Source organism: Schistocerca gregaria, chromosome 3 (assembly GCF_023897955.1).
Source record: "Schistocerca gregaria isolate iqSchGreg1 chromosome 3, iqSchGreg1.2, whole genome shotgun sequence".
Taxonomy (NCBI): Eukaryota; Metazoa; Arthropoda; class Insecta; order Orthoptera; family Acrididae; genus Schistocerca; species Schistocerca gregaria.
In genome coordinates, this window is record NC_064922.1 from 467,763,569 (window position 1) to 467,782,577 (window position 19,009).

At 39.1% G+C, this 19,009-nt stretch overlaps 1 protein-coding gene across 10 annotated transcripts in view; it reads left to right on the plus strand.

The window, feature by feature from the left end:
- The first annotated feature begins 3,019 nt into the window (after nucleotides 1-3,019).
- LOC126353893 (rho GTPase-activating protein 20-like) overlaps nucleotides 3,020-19,009 on the plus strand; it is a 171,875-nt gene continuing 155,885 nt past the window's right edge. For 3 of the 10 annotated variants that reach the window (XR_007565229.1, XR_007565230.1, XM_050003110.1), the window contains exons 1-3: nucleotides 3,047-3,652; nucleotides 10,987-11,047; nucleotides 11,897-12,168. Coding sequence is in view for 8 of the 10 variants with exons in the window: in XM_050003110.1 (XP_049859067.1) it covers nucleotides 3,549-3,652; nucleotides 10,987-11,047; nucleotides 11,897-12,168 (437 nt within the window). In the remaining 2 variants the exon portion in view is untranslated. Of the gene's footprint in view, nucleotides 3,653-10,986; nucleotides 11,048-11,896; nucleotides 12,169-19,009 lie in introns of all 10 variants that reach the window. The other 7 variants (XM_050003108.1, XM_050003112.1, XM_050003114.1 and 4 more) reach the window with 6 other exon arrangements.

Genomic DNA, 19,009 nt, shown 5'->3' on the forward strand with positions numbered 1-19,009 from the left:
ATATGTCAATACTCACCCTCAGATGGTCAATATACTGGCACCATGTCAATATACTGACAATAGTATTGAACATATGAGGGCCCCTTAAGGAGTTAGACATTTTGACAACTGTCTCACAGTATATTAGATCCCTCATGAAGAGTATTGTAAAAAATACAGTGCACTCTAGGAAGGGCAATGATTTACATAATTATAATATCAGAAACAATATGCCGTTTACTGCCCAACATTAAGGTTGTTTTAACACAAAAACGGTGCACAATGCTACCACCATAATTTTTGATCACTTATCCAGTGGCACAAAATCTTTGACTGTCAATAAAGTTATATCTTAAAACATATTGAAAAAATTTCTCCTTGGAAACTCCTTCTATACCATAGAAGAATTTCTACGTTTTGAATGTGAAAAAGGTGGTGAGCAGAAAATAAGAAATCACTATTGCATTTTAAAAAAATGTAAATTGTCAGCATGTAGCCACAGTTACGTATCAGAGGGTAAAGAACATGAAACCAACTGATTAACTTAAAACAGATGTATGTTAATAGTGGTGTATCATGATTCTGTCAGGTATTATGGACTTTTACTGGGACATGAAGCAAGAGCCAGCCTGATTTCCAGACATCATTTCACAAGAGGTATTTAAAATGAAAGAGTACTTATTCAGGAAGCTGATGAAATGAAAGAAGGTAGCCAGCTCCTTTGAATAATGGAGTTGGGTAATATCACATATTTGGCTAGACTTCTGCAGTAGCTGACTAAACAAGAAAATCAGAACAAACACTGAATACCACACCAGGAAGTACAGTGTTCAAAATGTAGTATCCAGTATTGCTGAACTCAGAGGCCTATACCTGCACTGGGCGTGATCAGCAATCACGAAGACCTTCAGGAACTGAAGAGCAGCATCAGAGAGACCTGGCAGCCACGAGTTCAGACTTGAATGTGCGACCCACCCAATGGGAACATCAGGCTGCTCCAGTCTGTTGTTCCTCCTGGGGTAGGGAGTTAGTGCTCGAGAAGCACTGGACACAGGCTCTCAAAAATACCTCTCTCCCCCCTTAAAAAGAGACCCTCCCTCACCTGACTACAGCAGACCAGATGAAGCATCCAGAGATCTTACAAAGACTTTGTCTCCAGTAGCTGCAAGCAACCACCTGAGCTGTAGACTACTTAGTGCCTTCACACTGCTGTGTCATGTGGCTGGGGACAGTCTTCTATTGGTGACCATCTCCCTGGTGGGTCGCACATTCAAGTTTGTATTGTTTGTTTTCTTTATGTCAAATGTAAATTTATCACATGCAGCCCAATACTGAACATCCTCGAAAGTTTCGTTTGAATTCTCTAACAGAAATTCAGCTGTTCTATCAGTGATTATGATGGGCTTTCATTAGCAAAGGAAACTTGTCTTATTCTGTCTGGAATGTCATTAATATTTATTGTAAACGTAACTGGACCAAATACACCGCCATGAGAAACATCTATGTTTGTGTTCTTGTCTGACAATTGGTTTTCTAAAAATTTATTATCAACAGATGTGTAAACTATATCTATCTTTTGCACTCTGCTCTGCAAGTAAAACTGGAAACACATGATTGCTATTCGTCTTACATCTAACACAATGATGGTATTTTATGGTCAATGGTGTCAAAAGCCTTGGACAAGCCCAAGATCATGCTTGTAACAAAGTCATCCTTCTCAAGAGCTTCAAGTTTTAATTTTGTAAATTCTGTATGCCTAATGGTTGCTATTGTACTTCCCCCACTTCAGATATTCTACTGTTTTTCATTAAAAAGGTTATGTGTATTCATGTAACTGATTAGCCTATATTTCATGACAGATTCAGTTACTTTTGAGAATGTAAGCAGTAATAAAACTAGCCTCTATTTTTCAGTTCTCTCTACATTAATTTTATTTAATAATTCCATGAGCTATGCATGCTTTAGGTACTCTGGAAAAAACTGTGCAAAAGGACTCATTCATTATGGTATGTTTGTTAATGGAGCTTGTATGATGACCATGAATGCCTTCAGAATAGAGGCTGGAACCTTATCTATGCCTTCTGACTTCTTCTTTTTTTAAATTCTGCATCCTCTGTCTGACTTCAAGTTCTGTCATGGGAAACAACTTGCTGTGTAAGTCACTGCAGGTGCTTCATGTGTTTTAGGAAGATTTTGTTATAACTTCCCCCCAACAACAGAGAAACTATCTTTTAAATATGTGTCAGTCCATGAGGAGTTTCTGTTGTTCTACCCTATCTTTGATTTGTATATTACTATACTGGGGTTTGATTTTTCCAGTTTCATTTTTGCGATTAACCATACCACTTTGCTTTTATTTTCTGCTTTTATGATGATGATGATGATGAGGTCCCATACTCCGAGGAGCATAGGGGAAGATGAAGGAGACCCGCACTGCTGTACTAGTCAAGGTCCTAGTGGAGGTGGTTTGCTATTGCCTTCCTCACCTATATATATATATTATTTTGTCACTGAATGATATTTTGCTGCTTACTGTATAGTAACTTAGGAACTGCGGTTCTCTAACAAACTGAGTGTCGGGGAGAACTTTCTGATGCCCACAGTTTTCCATCCATTTTTCTTAGTGGCTTCTGTTGACTACTTTTGGAAATTATTCCCCGAAAACTACCTTAAATTACGTACAAAATTCAGAGAACTTAACATCTACACTGTTTTCTGATACACATGCAACCCATATTTGATTTACCGATGCCCTAAAAAAAGTATGTATCTTATGTTCTAAGAAGATCCTATTGTAGGTCCGCAGTTTTGTAGTTGCTCACAAATGCCCTTTATCCACACCGCGGATAAGAAAGTTTATATGTCTTATTTTATTTTTCACGGTTTAATTCTGCAATAGACAACAGACAAAGACGAAAAAATGCGAAAACTTTTTTTAAAAGGTGATACACAGAATATTTACGAAAGAAAGCAAATCTTCATGACCACTATCGATAAATGGGATATATCGACCTGTATTGTATTTGCGGAAACGGAAGCCATTTTGACTTTCGTTTTTTAAAACAAAAAAACGAGCATTATGTGAAAGGAGAGAGGTGTGGTTTGTTGTTATCGACAGAGAAATGGTGTGTAGTGTAGTGGTGTCGCCCGTTCATTCAGTGGCACTCCGTCCCAAAAATATGGACAGCAACAGTTAAAACGGGGAATATAATGGCAAAGGGGGGTATGTTTCAGAAAGAATCGCTAATCTGTTGTTGACAATGTATACCTGCTTTTGACAGTTTTCTCCAGTAGTGAAACAAATGGCATGAGTGACAAGAGTGGAATTCCAGTTGTTTGGCGATGCTCAATTGTGGATTGTAACGCTATTTTAAATACTTCACAATAAAGCTGTCCTTTGTTTACGAATGTGTCAGTTTGCTTATTGACAATTTCCGAATAGCGTCAGAGAGAGTTACTGAATGTTTTCGTGCTGTGATTACTGTATTAATAGGTTATGTTTTGTGGGCGTTGCAGGCGTGTAACTTGAGGAAGTGGGGGGTCGGGTTGAGTGCTGTGGAGTGCAGAGGATGACCAGTTGGGCCGAGAGGATGCACCGGAGAGCCACCACCCTTGGGAGTGTGGTTACTTCTTGCGGCCATGGATCTGGTCCATATCCTCACAGGCTTGAAAAGTGAGTTTCATGTTGTTGAACATAAAAATGAAACAAACACTTTATAGATGATATATTGCCAACAGCTTGTATTTTACGGAAATAAGTAGTAAAATAAACTCCTTAAACAGCTCTTGCAAACAGCAGTTTGATGATAAGACCCATATCGCTGTAATGGACTGACACATTTTCAGTTGTGCATCTTTTCCTTTTACCATTCTGTTATGAAATGTGCATTTATTCTCGTAAATAGTTAGACTATGTAGCCTTCGTCCAAAGTCAGGCGGCCTTATATCTTTTTTGCTGGTTTGTGTGTGTGTGTGTGTGTGTGTGTTTCCCCTGCAGGACTGAAACAATTTTATAACCTAATTAAGCACAGAGAATCTAGAATTATACAGCTTAGACGTTTTACGTGAAAAAAAAGAAAAACATAAAAACTGACCAGTACATATGATTTTATACTGTTTGTGCAGATAAGCGAAAGGCATTTGTGTGGCTGTTGTATCTTTAGAAGAGTGACACTTTATAGTGAGTCTTAGAGAAACACTCATATTTTGTGAATCAGTTGTTTACTTTGATGCAGATGCTATTATAATCATACAGATAACAATGTTGCATAAAAGAGTTTTAATGAAGTGAAATGTTTAGTGTTTTATAAATAATTGACATTATAAGCTTAATTTTAATGAAAGATTCAGAGAATACAGAATGCTACATTATCAGAGGTTGTCTTCTCCATGTACAAAAGTGTTATGCATACCTTATCAAATTTATCTACAAATATGGTATAATTTAAATGAATGAAAGCATTTTTCCAGAGTATACAGACTGCATATTAAAGTAGGCCTAAGAGTTTCTATGCTTATTTGCAGATGCTTTTAACTTATCTGTTTCAAACTTACAATTTCTGTTGTGCAGTACACATTATTTCATACTCTGTAGCTACTTGTATTACTTCTTATGCTGCTCACACAAATCTGTATTCTGTAACAGCTTGAAGTTTTTGCTGTCAGATACTGTTTTGTTTCTTACATGGCGGATACTTTAAGGAGCAGAAATTTCTGCAGCGAATGCAAACATTTATTTAGGCTATAAGCAAGAAATTAATTTTGTTGTAAATGCATCTCTTCTTTAATCTCTTATGGGTTGTGGAAGTTTATTGTACAACAATGACTCACTGATGTACAGACTGTGGCTTGTTATTTTTAATTTAGTTCTTTGTAACAATTGTGCTCATTTCTTGTGTTGTAGTTATGTGTGTCACAGAATTTGGGTGTGTGATCCTGATTAATAGTTTATAAAAACAAAAAGTGATTTCTATATACTTATTTTAAATTCACTGCATCAGTGCTTGTAAATGATTCTTCCATATAGTGTTCATTAAGAAAAATGATCATCATTCCACTTGGGACCTGTGGAAGGTAGATTAGGTTCTTTCAGTTGTAAATATTTGTCATGTATTATTGTTTTCCTGACATGTTCTACACCCTGGAGGATGTCCTCACTACGGATAATTTGGAATGAAAGTAAATCTAATATTATCTAATCAATATACAGGTTGGGGCAAATAAAAGTGGCCCAGATAACAGAGTTCAAGGGTACAAAGAAACACAGCAGAAGAAAGGAAATACAGTACTGACTGTAGCAGATGTTGAAAGTGACCACCATTCATCTCTTGGCCTTTTTGGGTCCTGGTCAGCAAGTTTCTGAATGCAGATCTAAGCTGGAATTACTGTAGCCTCATCTGAAATGTTTTGCTCCGGTTCTTAAATACTGAGGGATGTTGTGATACACTTTATAGACTTAAGGGCTCCCCACACAAACTGATCGCACACTGGTAAATCAGGTGACCTGGTTGGTGACCTATGGCTCATACCAGACTGACCTCTGGTAACAACTGTCAGGCATGAAGATTGTATAATTGTGCTCTGAGGTTCTGCCAGTTGTGTGGGCATTTGCTCCTTCGTGTTGGATATTAGTGTTGTTGTTACATATGTCCAATCGTATACACTCATCCAGGCCACTTTTACTTCCCCACCCTGTACATTAAGAATTTACAAGGAGATATTTGTTTCAGTGGTATCATCACATCAAGTCTCCCTGTACCCCAGACTATCCATCAGCATAACAGCTCTCTTTTGTAGTACAAGTATTCTGTTCAAGTGCACATCAGCAGCACAAGCCCACAGCTCTATCCCATAAATTATAAATTGAAAAATTATCCTATTGTATAATGTTTTAAGCATTTTATCACTTACCATTTTGGACAGCTGGCTAAGTACAATTAATACTTATTTTACTGCATTCAAAGTTGTAATGGTTCTCCCATCAGATATTGCCATCCAATTGCAAACCATGGAATTTACAGACTCCAGGCTGTAGATGAAGGTTCGTAAATATTTGCTATGGAGCTTGTCAGCTTCTGATTGTTGTTGTTGTGATTTTGTGATATTTGCCATTAGACCCTGGTTACTAAAATATTTAGTCACTTCTGATATCCCAAGAGTTGAAACTTTTGTTAGCTCTTTCTAATCATCACCATCAAACAACAAAGAGGTATGTCAGCATAAGTAATTCTATGAGAATTAGAAGATTGTACAATATTTACATATATGATGAAAACAAATGGTCCCAGTAGTGAGTCCTGAATTACAATTTCAGTTGTAGACTAAATGCTGATTTTTATTACTGTGCTTTGGGGATTAGAGAAGCATCCAATAACACCTGTCTCCTTTGACCCATGACGTCACCAGTATGGCAGAAACAACCATTCTCAACATCTCCAATGTAATGCCTATGGCATCATTACATAAACAAGACAACAAACACGAAAATACATATAAAACCAACAAACACATTTCCCTCCAAAAGTATGATCAAACTAACAGGACCAATGCGGGAAATTGGGGTTTTTTGGGTGTGGACAGACTAAATATAAACACATACAGACACACCACAATCCCGAACCACACGAAATTATGCCATAAAAACACCACAAAATTCCACTAAACTCACCATATCGACTGGAATCAGTCACTTCCTTTCACCTACACAGCTCAACCACAATTGTCGATACCACAAAAATTATAATCGCACCGCAGCTATCGATTCCACAAAACCAACGCCTAAAACAACAAAAATCGCTTCCCTTGACCTATAGATTGCAGTCTAACTTCAAAAAGTCATGAGCGAGGCAGAAAATCACACATGTAATCACCACCAAACATATTCCTGTAAACAAATCCACAGTGAATTTGAAAGTGAAAAGAAATTCTTGGAACATGTTGTGCTAAGCATAAAAAAAATAAGTAACTGGTGCAGTTTTCATGATTTAAATCAAATTTATGAGAAATCTAAATTCATTATTGCGATACATGTCGACGAGAAGAAACAGATAAAGTATTTAGTGGGTAGTGCATTATAGATTTCTTAAGAAACTGTAACAGGAGAAATAAACTGGAATCATGATTTGGGTGTTTCGATCTGATTTTAGTAGTTAATTTTCCAACTCATGTTCAACAAGATAGGTAGTTTGATGTAGACCAAAACTATTAATGTGTAATAAATTGTTAATTGACTGTCTAATCACAAGGCACAATTAATAGAAATAAACTGTGTAGCAACTTACAGCTTTGAGAAATGTTTATATGAAACAGTGTAACTTATTTATGATACCAGGCTGCATTATTTTGACAGTAAGTTTAAAAAGGTAGTATGAGTTAAAGTAGGCTGTATATGGAGAGAGATGCTAATGTGAACCTTGGGTCATTGGAAGCATCTTATACCACATGGATGCTTTGACCTGTGCATATGGTGTGTGGCATCACTGTGATGGGGTGTTTTGAGTTGGTTTGTGTTAGCATGTGTCATGTTGTTGTATTTGGTGGTGAGCTTTGGTAATGGATGTTGACTAGTGAAGTTGTTTGTGTAATGTGTGTGGTATTGGGTTCATTTGAGTTTTGGTAATCAATGTGATAATGTGGATATGAAAAGTACCTGCCTTGTTTCCAGTGAGCTGTTATGATTTATTGGTTTCTGTGTTGTGAGTCTATCAGTTTTGTTAGATTTGATTAGTTTGGTATAGAATGTAATATATATATAAAGATGATGTAACTTACCAAACGAAAGCGTTGGTATGTTGATAAACACACCAACAAACACACACACACACACACACACAAAATACAAGCTTTCGCAACCCACGGTTGCTTCATCAGGAAAGAGGGAAGGAGAGGGAAAGACGAAAGGATATGGGTTTTAAGAGAGAAGGTAAGGAGTCATTCCAATGGCTTATGGCAAATGCATGTTGTTGAACATTAAGATTTTTCAGCTTTTTGGGTTGCTAGCGGAGTACGTTTGGTGTCATGCTTGTGGGCAGTGTTTGAAGTTGACAAATGTCTCGGACCAAGGACCTGTACCTGTGGAGGTGTCATCAAGATAACATGTGGCAATTGAGTCGTCGTCGTCGTACTTGGTTCGAGACATCTTGGTTGGCCATGAGGGACATTGTGTTGATTACTTATTTTTATTTATTTTTACTGCCCCTCCTTAAGTTTCTGTGCACTTGAGACTGGAGTGAGTGTGTGAACTGTGCTACATTGGTTTTCTTTTTATTGGGAGATTTTTTCAAAGTACATTAAGTGTAGGGGGAGGTTGGGTGGGCAAGGGGTCGTATTTGCAGTTGATGAGTCACAGATTGGTAAGAAGTAGTATGGGAGCAATGGTTCACATGTTGGTTCATGGGAGGGTTGGGCATACTGTTTGTTTTTTTAAGGTTTTTGCGCTGTGGTTGTAAGGGGGAACTTGGGGATCGTGTTGAGGAATACATTGAGGAGGGCTTTACTGTGATGTCAGATGCATTTTCATCTTGGTTTGTGGAAGGGGGTTATGAGCATTTAGTGGTTAACCATAGCATTCAGTTTATGGATGATGACACAGGAGCTTGCACCAATACTTGGGGGGGGGGGGGGGGGTCAGTTAAGTCTGTTGTAGGGAGGGGAAAGAGGCTCTCTTCCAAACTGCAATCCAATTTAGATGAGTATTGCTGGTGGAAGAATTTTTGCATTTCTCGGGCTTTTTGATGGCAATGGGGAGGATGTATGGGCCAAAGGTAGAGAGTTTAGGAGTTTGGGGGGGGGGGGGTGATGTGGGTGGGATGTGTGGGGTTAATAGGGCAGGGTGGGGTATATTTATTTTGTTTGGAGAAGACCAGTTTGGTTGGTGTTTTTTTTTGTGTGGTTTGAATGATTTTGGTTTTTGATTATTCTTTTTTTTGTCTTGGTTTTGTGTGTGGGAATGGTATTGGATAGGTTGGGGTTTATGGACTGGAGGTTGTGGGGGCTGGGGTGTGTGTGTGTGTATATATATATATATATATATATATATATATATATATATTGGGGGGGGGGGGTGTAAACTAGATGTTTTTGTTGGGAGGCTTTTGTTTGTTTTATTTTAATTTAAGTTTGATGATGTGTATGTTTTGGATTTATGGTATTTTGGTCATATTTCAGTTGATCTAATGAACAGGGTCTTTATGAGTTTTTGAGTTGTTCTTCGGGTTTTGGTAATGTTGGTTGTTTGTGAGGAATATAGGTTATTTTTTATCTGTGTTTGGGCTGTAGGCACTGAGGATTTCATTTGAGCTGTATTGGTGAAGGGAATTTTGTAAAGTGCTGTGCATATGTTGGGTTTTTTGGTATTGTAGGGTTCATTTAAGCTGACCTATATGGGTCAAGTAAAATGTAAGATTCCTATGGGTTTCATGTTTGTAGCATTATTTGTATGTTGAAAAATGATTTTATGGATCATATTTGTTTAGGGACGATGCAAATTTTCCTACTGTCATATTTTTAGCTTGTCCCCATCTTAAATCATAAAAAAATATACTTACCAAGTAAAGTCACCCCTCCACATAGAACTCTGTATGTTATCCTGCCAGCAATGCCATGCATACTGATCCCTCGTCCCAAATTCAGCAACTTTGATCAATCCCTTACCTTCTCCATAAATGTAACATGTAACATGCTCGGCAGTTAAACCAAATGAGTGTGTGAATTTAATCATAATCCCATGTTGCCTCCCCACTGCTGCATGCGGGGATCTGTTTGTTAACTTCATTGTCATTTCACTTACTAAAAAAAAGGTAACATAAAATTAAATCTCCAGGCATAAACAAAACACTACACTGATAATACCAAACCTGATTATGGATCTGTTGCCCATACGTACCAATCCAGCAGAAAGACACCTCCTTCCCCAGCCAATGTAGTGGAGAAGGTCATATCATGGCACCATGGAGAGGGACAGGTGGCCTTCAGGCCCAACAATTAATAGAGTGCTAGAACTGCCCATTATCCATGTGGGAACTAGGTTTAGCACTGTCTGAGCCCTGTGCTACTTCACCCAGTCACCACAAAATCTGATAAAGTGTGCTGCAGAAAGTGAAAACGGCGTCAAAAGAAGCCATCTTACAATGTATTAATTTGATATTACAGATAGGCAATTTTGATCTCTCTTCTCAAGCTAGGAACAGACAAAACGTGTGCCAGTAGTTACCACAGCATTGCCTTAATGCACTGGAGTGAATGGTTAACTGTTTTCTGGTCTGGATGTTAGAGATCAGGCAGCTCTGTACCTGCTCTCAGTGTGGTTTGAGATGATGTCGATCCACTGTCGACAGCCTAACCCTGCTTGAGGTGGCTATCTAGCAGGCTATCCAATGTAAACAGCGTTGTGTGGATGTATTCTTTGACATCAGTAAGGTGTATGACACTACTTGGAGACAGCATTTTTGGCCAGTTGCATCAGCAGGGCTTCTGTGGCCACCTACTCATTAGAAGGGGAAAGTATCACAATAGAAGATGATCGCGTAACTGTTAGAGACATATACTTAAATACAGCAGAGTAACAACTTGGCAAGAAGACCTGGTCATTAGTTGTACTGTAATTATTTTTTGTATTAACACACTAAAAGTTAAAAGATGCTGGTAATAAAGGATACTGTAAACTTGCAAATATGAAATTACAAGTGACCCGGTGGAATAAGCAGAAAACTTGATAGGTAATAGACAAAAGGGTAAATAGATTCAGTTTTTTGCTGGTGTCCCATTCTAATAGCTACATTAATTTCTATTTCTATTATGTGTGGATCTTTGATGACTACGGTACACCGTAATCACAAATTTATCATTATACCCATCCTAAATGGTTTTTTAGAAGTTCAGTAAGGTAAAATGTGACACATTCTACCACTCAGTATACTTTCTTTATCTACTTTTATCCCCATTCTTTCTCTTTCACCATTTTACCATGAAAATTACTTGAAAATATGTTTTCACCTTGGTATTTTTCAGGGTCAAATTCGGAGTTCCTCTAGACGAAGTCTGTAAGAATGACATTCCTGGCCCCCTTCTCGTGAGTGGTTTGATTATTTCATATTTAAAGATAATTTTATATTGACCTTGATAATTACTTTTATATTGGACTTCATAATTACTTTACACACACACACACACACACACACACACACACACACACACACACACACAGAGAGAGAGAGAGAGAGAGAGAGAGAGAGAGAGAGAGAGAGAGAGAGAGAGAGACTGTAATGAGTTTAAAAAAATGAGTAATTGAAAATAAGAACAACACAGTTGAACTAGCCTGTTTAGTGTGAATGTTGTTTGTTCACTGTTAAAAGTAAGCGAATGAAGACCCCTCTTTCCTCCAGTGCCTTTTTTGAGCGTATGAATGTTGTAATTCCACTTTGTGTATTAAATGAAAAGTACTTGCCTTGTATAAAGATATTGTCAGTGGCAGTAATTTGCCAGATACTGCCATCGGCCGGAGTGGCCGAGTGGTTCTAGGCCCTTCAGTCTGGAACCGAGTGACCACTACGGTCACAGGTTCGAATCCTGCCTCAGGCATGGATGTGTGTGGTGTGCTTAGGTTTAAATAGTTCTAAGTTCTAGGGGACTGATGACCTCAGATGTTAAGTCCCATAGTGCTCAGAGCCATTTTACCAGATACTGCCCTAATAAAAGCAATACAACTTGTCCTGTGCTTCATAACTGATATGAGAATCTTCGCTTGTGTAGAACTCTCCATTAAAAAGCAATGAAATTAAAGCATTTAATCTTGAAGAGCTGGACAGTCTGTTCATTAATGAAGCAGTTTGCATGTAGTGTCATTGCATATTACTATATTAATTAGCTATTTTGCCACCTCACTTTTTATATGAAAACTACACAAATATTATTGTTGCAGGTATTAATACTTAAATTGAACAAGGAAGCACCATATAAGAAAGATGTTTTCCGAGCACCAGGCCACCAAGGAAATATGAAAAAACTGATACATTTTCTCCAAACTGGCCGGTTAGTCAACATGGACAACTTCTCAGTGTATACAATTGCGTCCGTTCTCAAAAAGTTCCTGCGAAAGCTACCTGGAGGAATATTTGGGCGTGAGGGTGAACAGCGTTTATTTACTGTCATTGACATGGGAAACAAGGAAGAGCAACGAGATGAGATACACAGGTAATTTTAACTAAGTTGATTTCCCTGCTGTCCTTCAGTTTGTTTTACTTTGCATTCCTTTTGGTTATGTTACACTGTAGGTGTGACATAATTTTACTACAATAGACATTGTTGCTTTATGCTCTAAGAGAAGAGGCTGGAGTCAGTGAGGACATGAATGACTGAAGAAACAAAACAACAAGCTACGCCAAATGAAATCTTCCAAGGTCAATGTGTATGTTGTTCTTGTCACATTAATCAGAGGGAGAAGAAGGGGGGGGGGGGGGGAGAGAGAGAGAGAGAGAGAGAGAGAGAGAGAGAGAGAGAGAGAGAGAGAGAGAGAGAGAAGAGCATGACCGTCTTCTTTTTGGAGGAGCCTACCATTTTCTAATGGTTATGGCATGCCAATTTGTGTGCTACATGTTATTAAAAACAGGCAGAAGTAAAGCTGTGAGGATGGGGCATGAGTAGTGTTTGGGTAGCTCGGTTGGTAGAGCACTTGCTCGCAAAAGGCAAAGGTCCCGAGTTCGTGTCTCGGCCCGGCACACAGTTTTAATCTCTCAGGAAGTTTCATATCAGCGCACACTCCACTGCAGAGTGGGAATCTCATTCTGTCAACAGTTACTGATTGAATTCTGTGTTCAGAAAAGAGGGCAATGGTTTACTTGAAATAATCTGCCTTTTATTTCAGAAGACAGAGTTGGAGTAAAAAGTTAGACATTGTTTCATTGTGTGGATTCATGCTCAAACTGTTAAGTGCGGCATTTTAATGTGTCTCTGTGGTTGGCTGACATTCATCAATAATCCTCCAGCCATGTTTATTGGAATAATTGTTTCAGACTTTTGGTTATTTGCGTACCTTTTATAGAAATGTGATAAAGACTGAGGTTTTAAAATACTTTATGTAGAAGTGCATATGTTTATATCATTTAACAATACTCATACCACCACCACCCACTCCCCCCCTCCCTACGACTACACCCACCCGTCCCCTCTGCCATTGTCCTCTCTCACTGCTGTCTGCTTAAATTTTGTTAATTAAAATTCTGTAGATATAATTCGTTAGCTGGAAGTAGAACATAAGTATTTAGTTTTTGTAGGTTTTTCATGATTAATGCAGCCCTCAAATTGTTCATGCCCTCTCCGTAACTTTCAATATGCTTCTGTGTGCTAACTGCATCTGAAGTTACCAAGCGATGTGGCGCAGTGGTTAGCACACTGGACTCGCATTTGGGAGGACAATGATTCAAACCCATGTCCGGCCATCCAGATTGAGGTTTTTCGTGATTTCCCTAAATCTCCTCAGGCAAATGCCGGGATGGTTCCTTTGAAAGGGCAAGGCTGATTTTCTTCCCCATCCTTCCCCAATTGGATGAGACAGAGGATCTCATTGCTTGGTCCCCTCTCCCAAACCAACCAGCCAGTCATCTGATGTTTTGAGTACTGTACAGGGTGGTGCACAAAATGTGTTACTAATTGTTTCTTTCACAATTTACGACACACATTAGACATCCCTCTGGGATCTCTACAGCAGTACCAGCAGAGCTTGGAAAAACAAATGAGTTGTGAAATGATGTGTAATTCACGATACTGCCACTAGGAAACTAGCAAGCAGCAATGAAAGACTGACGACACAGCAACGATCGGTAGTTGTGTTACTTTTTCATGAAACGAAAAGCCTTGTTGTGACTCGGAGGCATTTTCGACAACAGTTTAACACACGATGGGTCCCTTGCAAGAAGACCATCCACAGGTTGTAAAATAAATTTGTACAAGAAGGAACAGTATTGGAAGTGAAGCAACCTCGGCCTAAGCCTGTTTGTTCGCCAGAGAATATTGAAGCGGTTCGAGTTGCTGTACAGATAAGTCCTGGGAAATCGTGTAGAAAGGCAGCAGTGCAACTGGGAATACCCAGATGCTCCGTTCAATGCATTCTTAAAAGTGACCTCCATATGTACCCATACAACATGACCTGTGCACAGAAGCTCACTGAAGAACACAAGTAGCAGAGACTGCTGTTTGCTCAGTGGGCGGAGGATAGGGAAGAAACTCTCAACAACGTTTGGTTTTCAGATGAAGCGCATTTTCATTTAGACGGTGTGGTTAACAAACAAAATGTACGCTTTTGGGCCACTGAAAACCCACAAGTGCTTCATGAACGTCAACATTATGCTCCGAGGATTTCAGCGTGGGCAGCAATTTCCAGTCACGGACTTATTGGACCCTTTTTTCTTTGAAGAAACGGTGAACAGTGAGCGTTATTTGAGCATGCTTCGCAGTAGCTTCATTCCACAGCTTCTTGCTACTGGCTTGCCCTTCAACATGCAGTGGTTCATGCAAGATGGGGCAAGGCCACATACTGCAAACACTCTATTGGAGTTTCTACATGAGCATTTCGACATGCGGATCATTTCATTCAGGTTTCCAGGTCGCTTCAATGATGGACAAAATTGGCCCCCCAATAGTCAATCCATGTGACTCTTTTCTTTGGGGGGTACCTAAAGGAAAAAAAATTTCCCGAAACAGCCACATGATTTAATGGAGCTCAGAAGACTTATTCTTCAAGCTTGCAGTGAAATTAGGGAAGACATGTGCCGTATGGTAATCACTAACTTTAGTGTTCGTTTAAAGGAAGTTATGAAATGAAATGGGGGACATATTGAGCATGTGCTGAGTTAGAACAAATCTCAATGGACGGCTCTTCATTGTAGTACATGTTCCTTTCAGATTGTATTGACAATAAAGTTTATATTCAAAAACAAAATGGTAACACATGTCGTGCGCCACCTTGTAATAGAACATTAGAATAGTTTCCATCTTTCTTTCTTTCTTTCTTTCTTGCCACATTCTGCTGTATAACATAATATATTGCATCAGGAAGGCCCTCTGAATTTCACCAGTTTGCGTTTCATAATTTCACAGTTTTCATTTTTCAACCATTTTGCATTTAACTTGAAGAAAGTTCTATAATTGTAACAATTCATGATATTCCTGTTCCAGATTTTGCTGTTTGTAGCCCCAATTTTGCCTGTGTTGGATCAAAATAAGTTGCGTTTTATTCCTGTCATTGCAGCACTGTATTCTGAGATTGTTAATGTCATTATCGTCTCCCTCCCCCCCCCCCCCCCCCCCCCACCCCCACCCCATAATTTTTATCTCACTACTCCTCTCATATTAATCAGTATTTCATTAATCAGTAACTGGAGCAGTAAAGACGAGGTACTACGACTCTATGCCACTTCCTGCTTAAAGCACATTGCCATTTTGATGTTCCCTCTTGTACATAATGCCAGAGGCGGCCTGCAAATACAGTGAAACACCACTTATACACTTCAAGGGACTTAAAAAAATGGTTTAAATGGCAGGAAATGTAAAATGTGTGTAATAATGTTTTTAGTGATGTAAGTTACATATATGATCCCGCTTTGCAATTTTGCACATTATGTGTGCTATATGTATATAATGGGCATCAAAATACTTGTCAAGGATGTGTTTATCATCTAATAAAGGTTTGTTATCTAATGGAAAACTTCTGGTGTAACTGGAACTGGTAACTGTCTGGGAAGTAGAAACTTGACTTAATTTCATACATCATAATCAATGATTTTGGAAAGTGTACTGCTGTTATTCAGAATTTAAATAATAAAATACTGCACCAATTACTTTTTTTTTTTTTTTTTTCTTTTTTTTTCTTTTTTTTTTTTTCTTAGCGTGATACGTTTCGAGAATTTTTTCTCATTGTCAGCTGAAAATATTAACGCAAGTATTTTGTATTGTGTGTGCATATGTGTTGTTCTTTGCCTCTTGCACTGTAGTCATCTTTTCGAGTTTATCAGGTACTGTGTCTCCTCAGTTATGTGGAAAACCACACATATTCACTCTGTCACTCACATTGTTAGTTTGCGAAACAAAAAATACATATGTAAGTATTACTCTTGGCAATGAGAATAAATTCTCGATACATGTCTTGCTAAGAGCGAAAAAATATGTAACTGGTGCTGTGTTTAAAACAAAACCATTTGAGCAACGTAAAGTTAGTGAAGGTTTCAACTAGTGCTACTGGTGGCCAGACGAGAAATGGGCCGAATGTGGTTTAACAAAGGCGTGCAGTAGAGGCAGTTTGGAAATGATTGTGACTGGTCATGATATCTTTATTCAAACAAACCCAGTTACTCCTATCAGCCACCATGCGAAGTAAAGCGTGGCAAAGTCAGGAAATACAGCATGAATTGTTCCAACTTTTACACATTTACTGGTTCAGATCCACTGAGTAAACATCCTAGTGTCAAGAAATTTAACCACATAATGTTTGTAAACACTAATTGATGACCAACACTATACCAGCATTATTTTGCATCCATTACATCAGTTTCTTCTCCATGAAAAATTTTTCATAAACTGTAAATTGCAGGAAAACTGTGAATATGATAATGCAAAATCAGTTGCGAATTAACGTTGTGGACATAGACAATTTGATGGAAGCAATAAAAAATGTCATAAATGGGGGGAAAATGTCAATTCCGGGGACATAAAAACAGGGTTACACTGTATTACATTTTCCTTGCCTCTGTGTTATTCCTCACGTGCCCCAGTATTTCACACATCTTATTTTTCTTTCTATTGCAAAATTTTCTATAGATCCTTACATATGCAAGATCATTCCTATGTTCTTTCAGTTCTCTGCTACTACACACAAAGGCAGAGTTAGTCTTAAGTATATGCGTGCAACATTTTCCTTCTTTTTTCTCGATTCTTAAGAAAGCAGTAATTTTGAATTAAGATAACTTTCAATATATGCATTTTTCAGAAAAGACAAAAGTATTCTTTACAAATACTAGCATGAGTGCTCCAGTATGGCAGAGTTGTCATTTGTACTCAGGTGATTCATGTGAAAATGTGTCCAATGTCATTATGACCATACCATGGGAATTGACATACTTTGACTACAGAATGGTAGTTGGAGCCAGACACATGGAAGACCATTTCAGAAATCAGGCATTACTTCTCACCACGGACAGTGCTGTGGCAAACTGCCTTCACTTAACGACAGAGATCAGTAGCATTTGCTAAAAGACAAGAAGCACTGTATTACATAACAACAGAAATCAATGTGAGATATATGACAAATGAATCCACTAGAACAATGCGGTGATTTGGTAGTAGTGCACTAAAGCAGCAGGTGAGTGACACTACTGCCTTTGCTAACTGCACAACATTGCCTGCAACACATCTCTAGGGCTTGTGACAGTGTCGTTTGGACCCTAGTAACTGGAAAACAGTGGCCTTGTTGGTTGAGTCATTTCAGTTGTTTGGAGCTGATGGTAGGGTTGGTGTGTTGCTCAAACTCCACAAAGCCAACAAGGCACTGTGCAAGCTAGTGGTGGCTCCACAATGGTGTGGGCTGTGCTTTGTATAGAATGGATTCGCTCCTCTGGTCCAGCTGAACCAACTGAGACCGGTTGCCTTCACTGATAGACTTCATATTCCCAAACAACAATGGACTGTTTATGGATGACAATGAGTCATGTCACCAGGCCACAATTGTTCACGATTTGTTTCAAAAACATTTTGGACAATTTGAGTAAATGATTTGGCCACCCAAATTGCCCAACATGAATCCCACTGAATATTTATGGGACACAATCGAGAGACCAGTTCATGCACAAAATCTTGCACTGGCAACGCTTTCGCAATTACGGATGGCTATAGACGCAATATGGCTCCATACTACTGCAGGGGCCTTCCAAAGAGTTACAGAGTCAATGCTAAATTGAGGTGTTGCACTATGCGGGGCAAAAGGAGGTCCGACACTATAATAGGAGGTATCTCATGTCTTTGTCATGTCAATGTGTGCAGAGCTGTGTCCCTGCATATTCAGCCACACCACTCATGGCTGTGCTTTTGGGCCAGGTACAGCTGCTTTACTTCAGGAGGTTGTTTGCCCTGTTCACTGACAACACTCCTGCAGCTACCACAGTGTCTGGGGGTGCAAGCTGCACCAATAGGTGGTGTGCACGTCATGGTAAATAGTGTTGCAGTCACAGGTAGCTAATTGCGTCCCCACACATACATGTCCACATGACACTGCACCTATATTCCCATGGGGCAGGTAGTTAGGTCACCGCTCAGCCCTTTGATAAGTTCTCCTTCTGGGCTCCAGACAGACTATCAGTGGCCTGGGGTCAATGCTTCGGACCACAACGCCAGTTGCTGCTACCCATCAGACAGCGCTGTCTCATGCCTTCATCAGGATCATCAGATGCTATACGCCTTGTCAGTCGCTCCCGAAAACCAGACCTGTGTCTCAACGGCCTATGAGCTAACAGCCATGTGATATAGCGCCGTTGATAATAATCAGTACCCAAAGGGCTATCGCCACTTTCAGTGATAGTGGACTACGACACAGTGGGTACCCACTACATGTCATCAAGAAGGATTTTCAGTTGTTATCAACTGTGGACTTTGTGCTCTCAATCTGTACTGAGTTTAGTCGATGGTTAATAAGCAAATATATGTATCATGTGTATGCATTCACTACCATTTTTAACACTTGATTGAGGATATAGCAGCAGTGACAAGGATAATGGTTTAGTGTTACAGTGCTCTTCCCTCATCCTCCATATATCACAGTGGCAACAAGTCTGATTCTCAAATGTATGACTTATTGATGGTGTGGATTCTCAGTACAGAGGCTGCTCGTGATTTACCCAATCCAGTGACTGCTCAAGTTTTGCTTTCTACAGCACTAGCTCCTGGCCTCACTCATCACTGAGCCACTGTCCTCTTTGATGCCGAGCCTAATGCTACCGTGTTGTATTGTGATTCATCCAGACAATGGAGCCATAGCCGGTCCTCTTTCCCA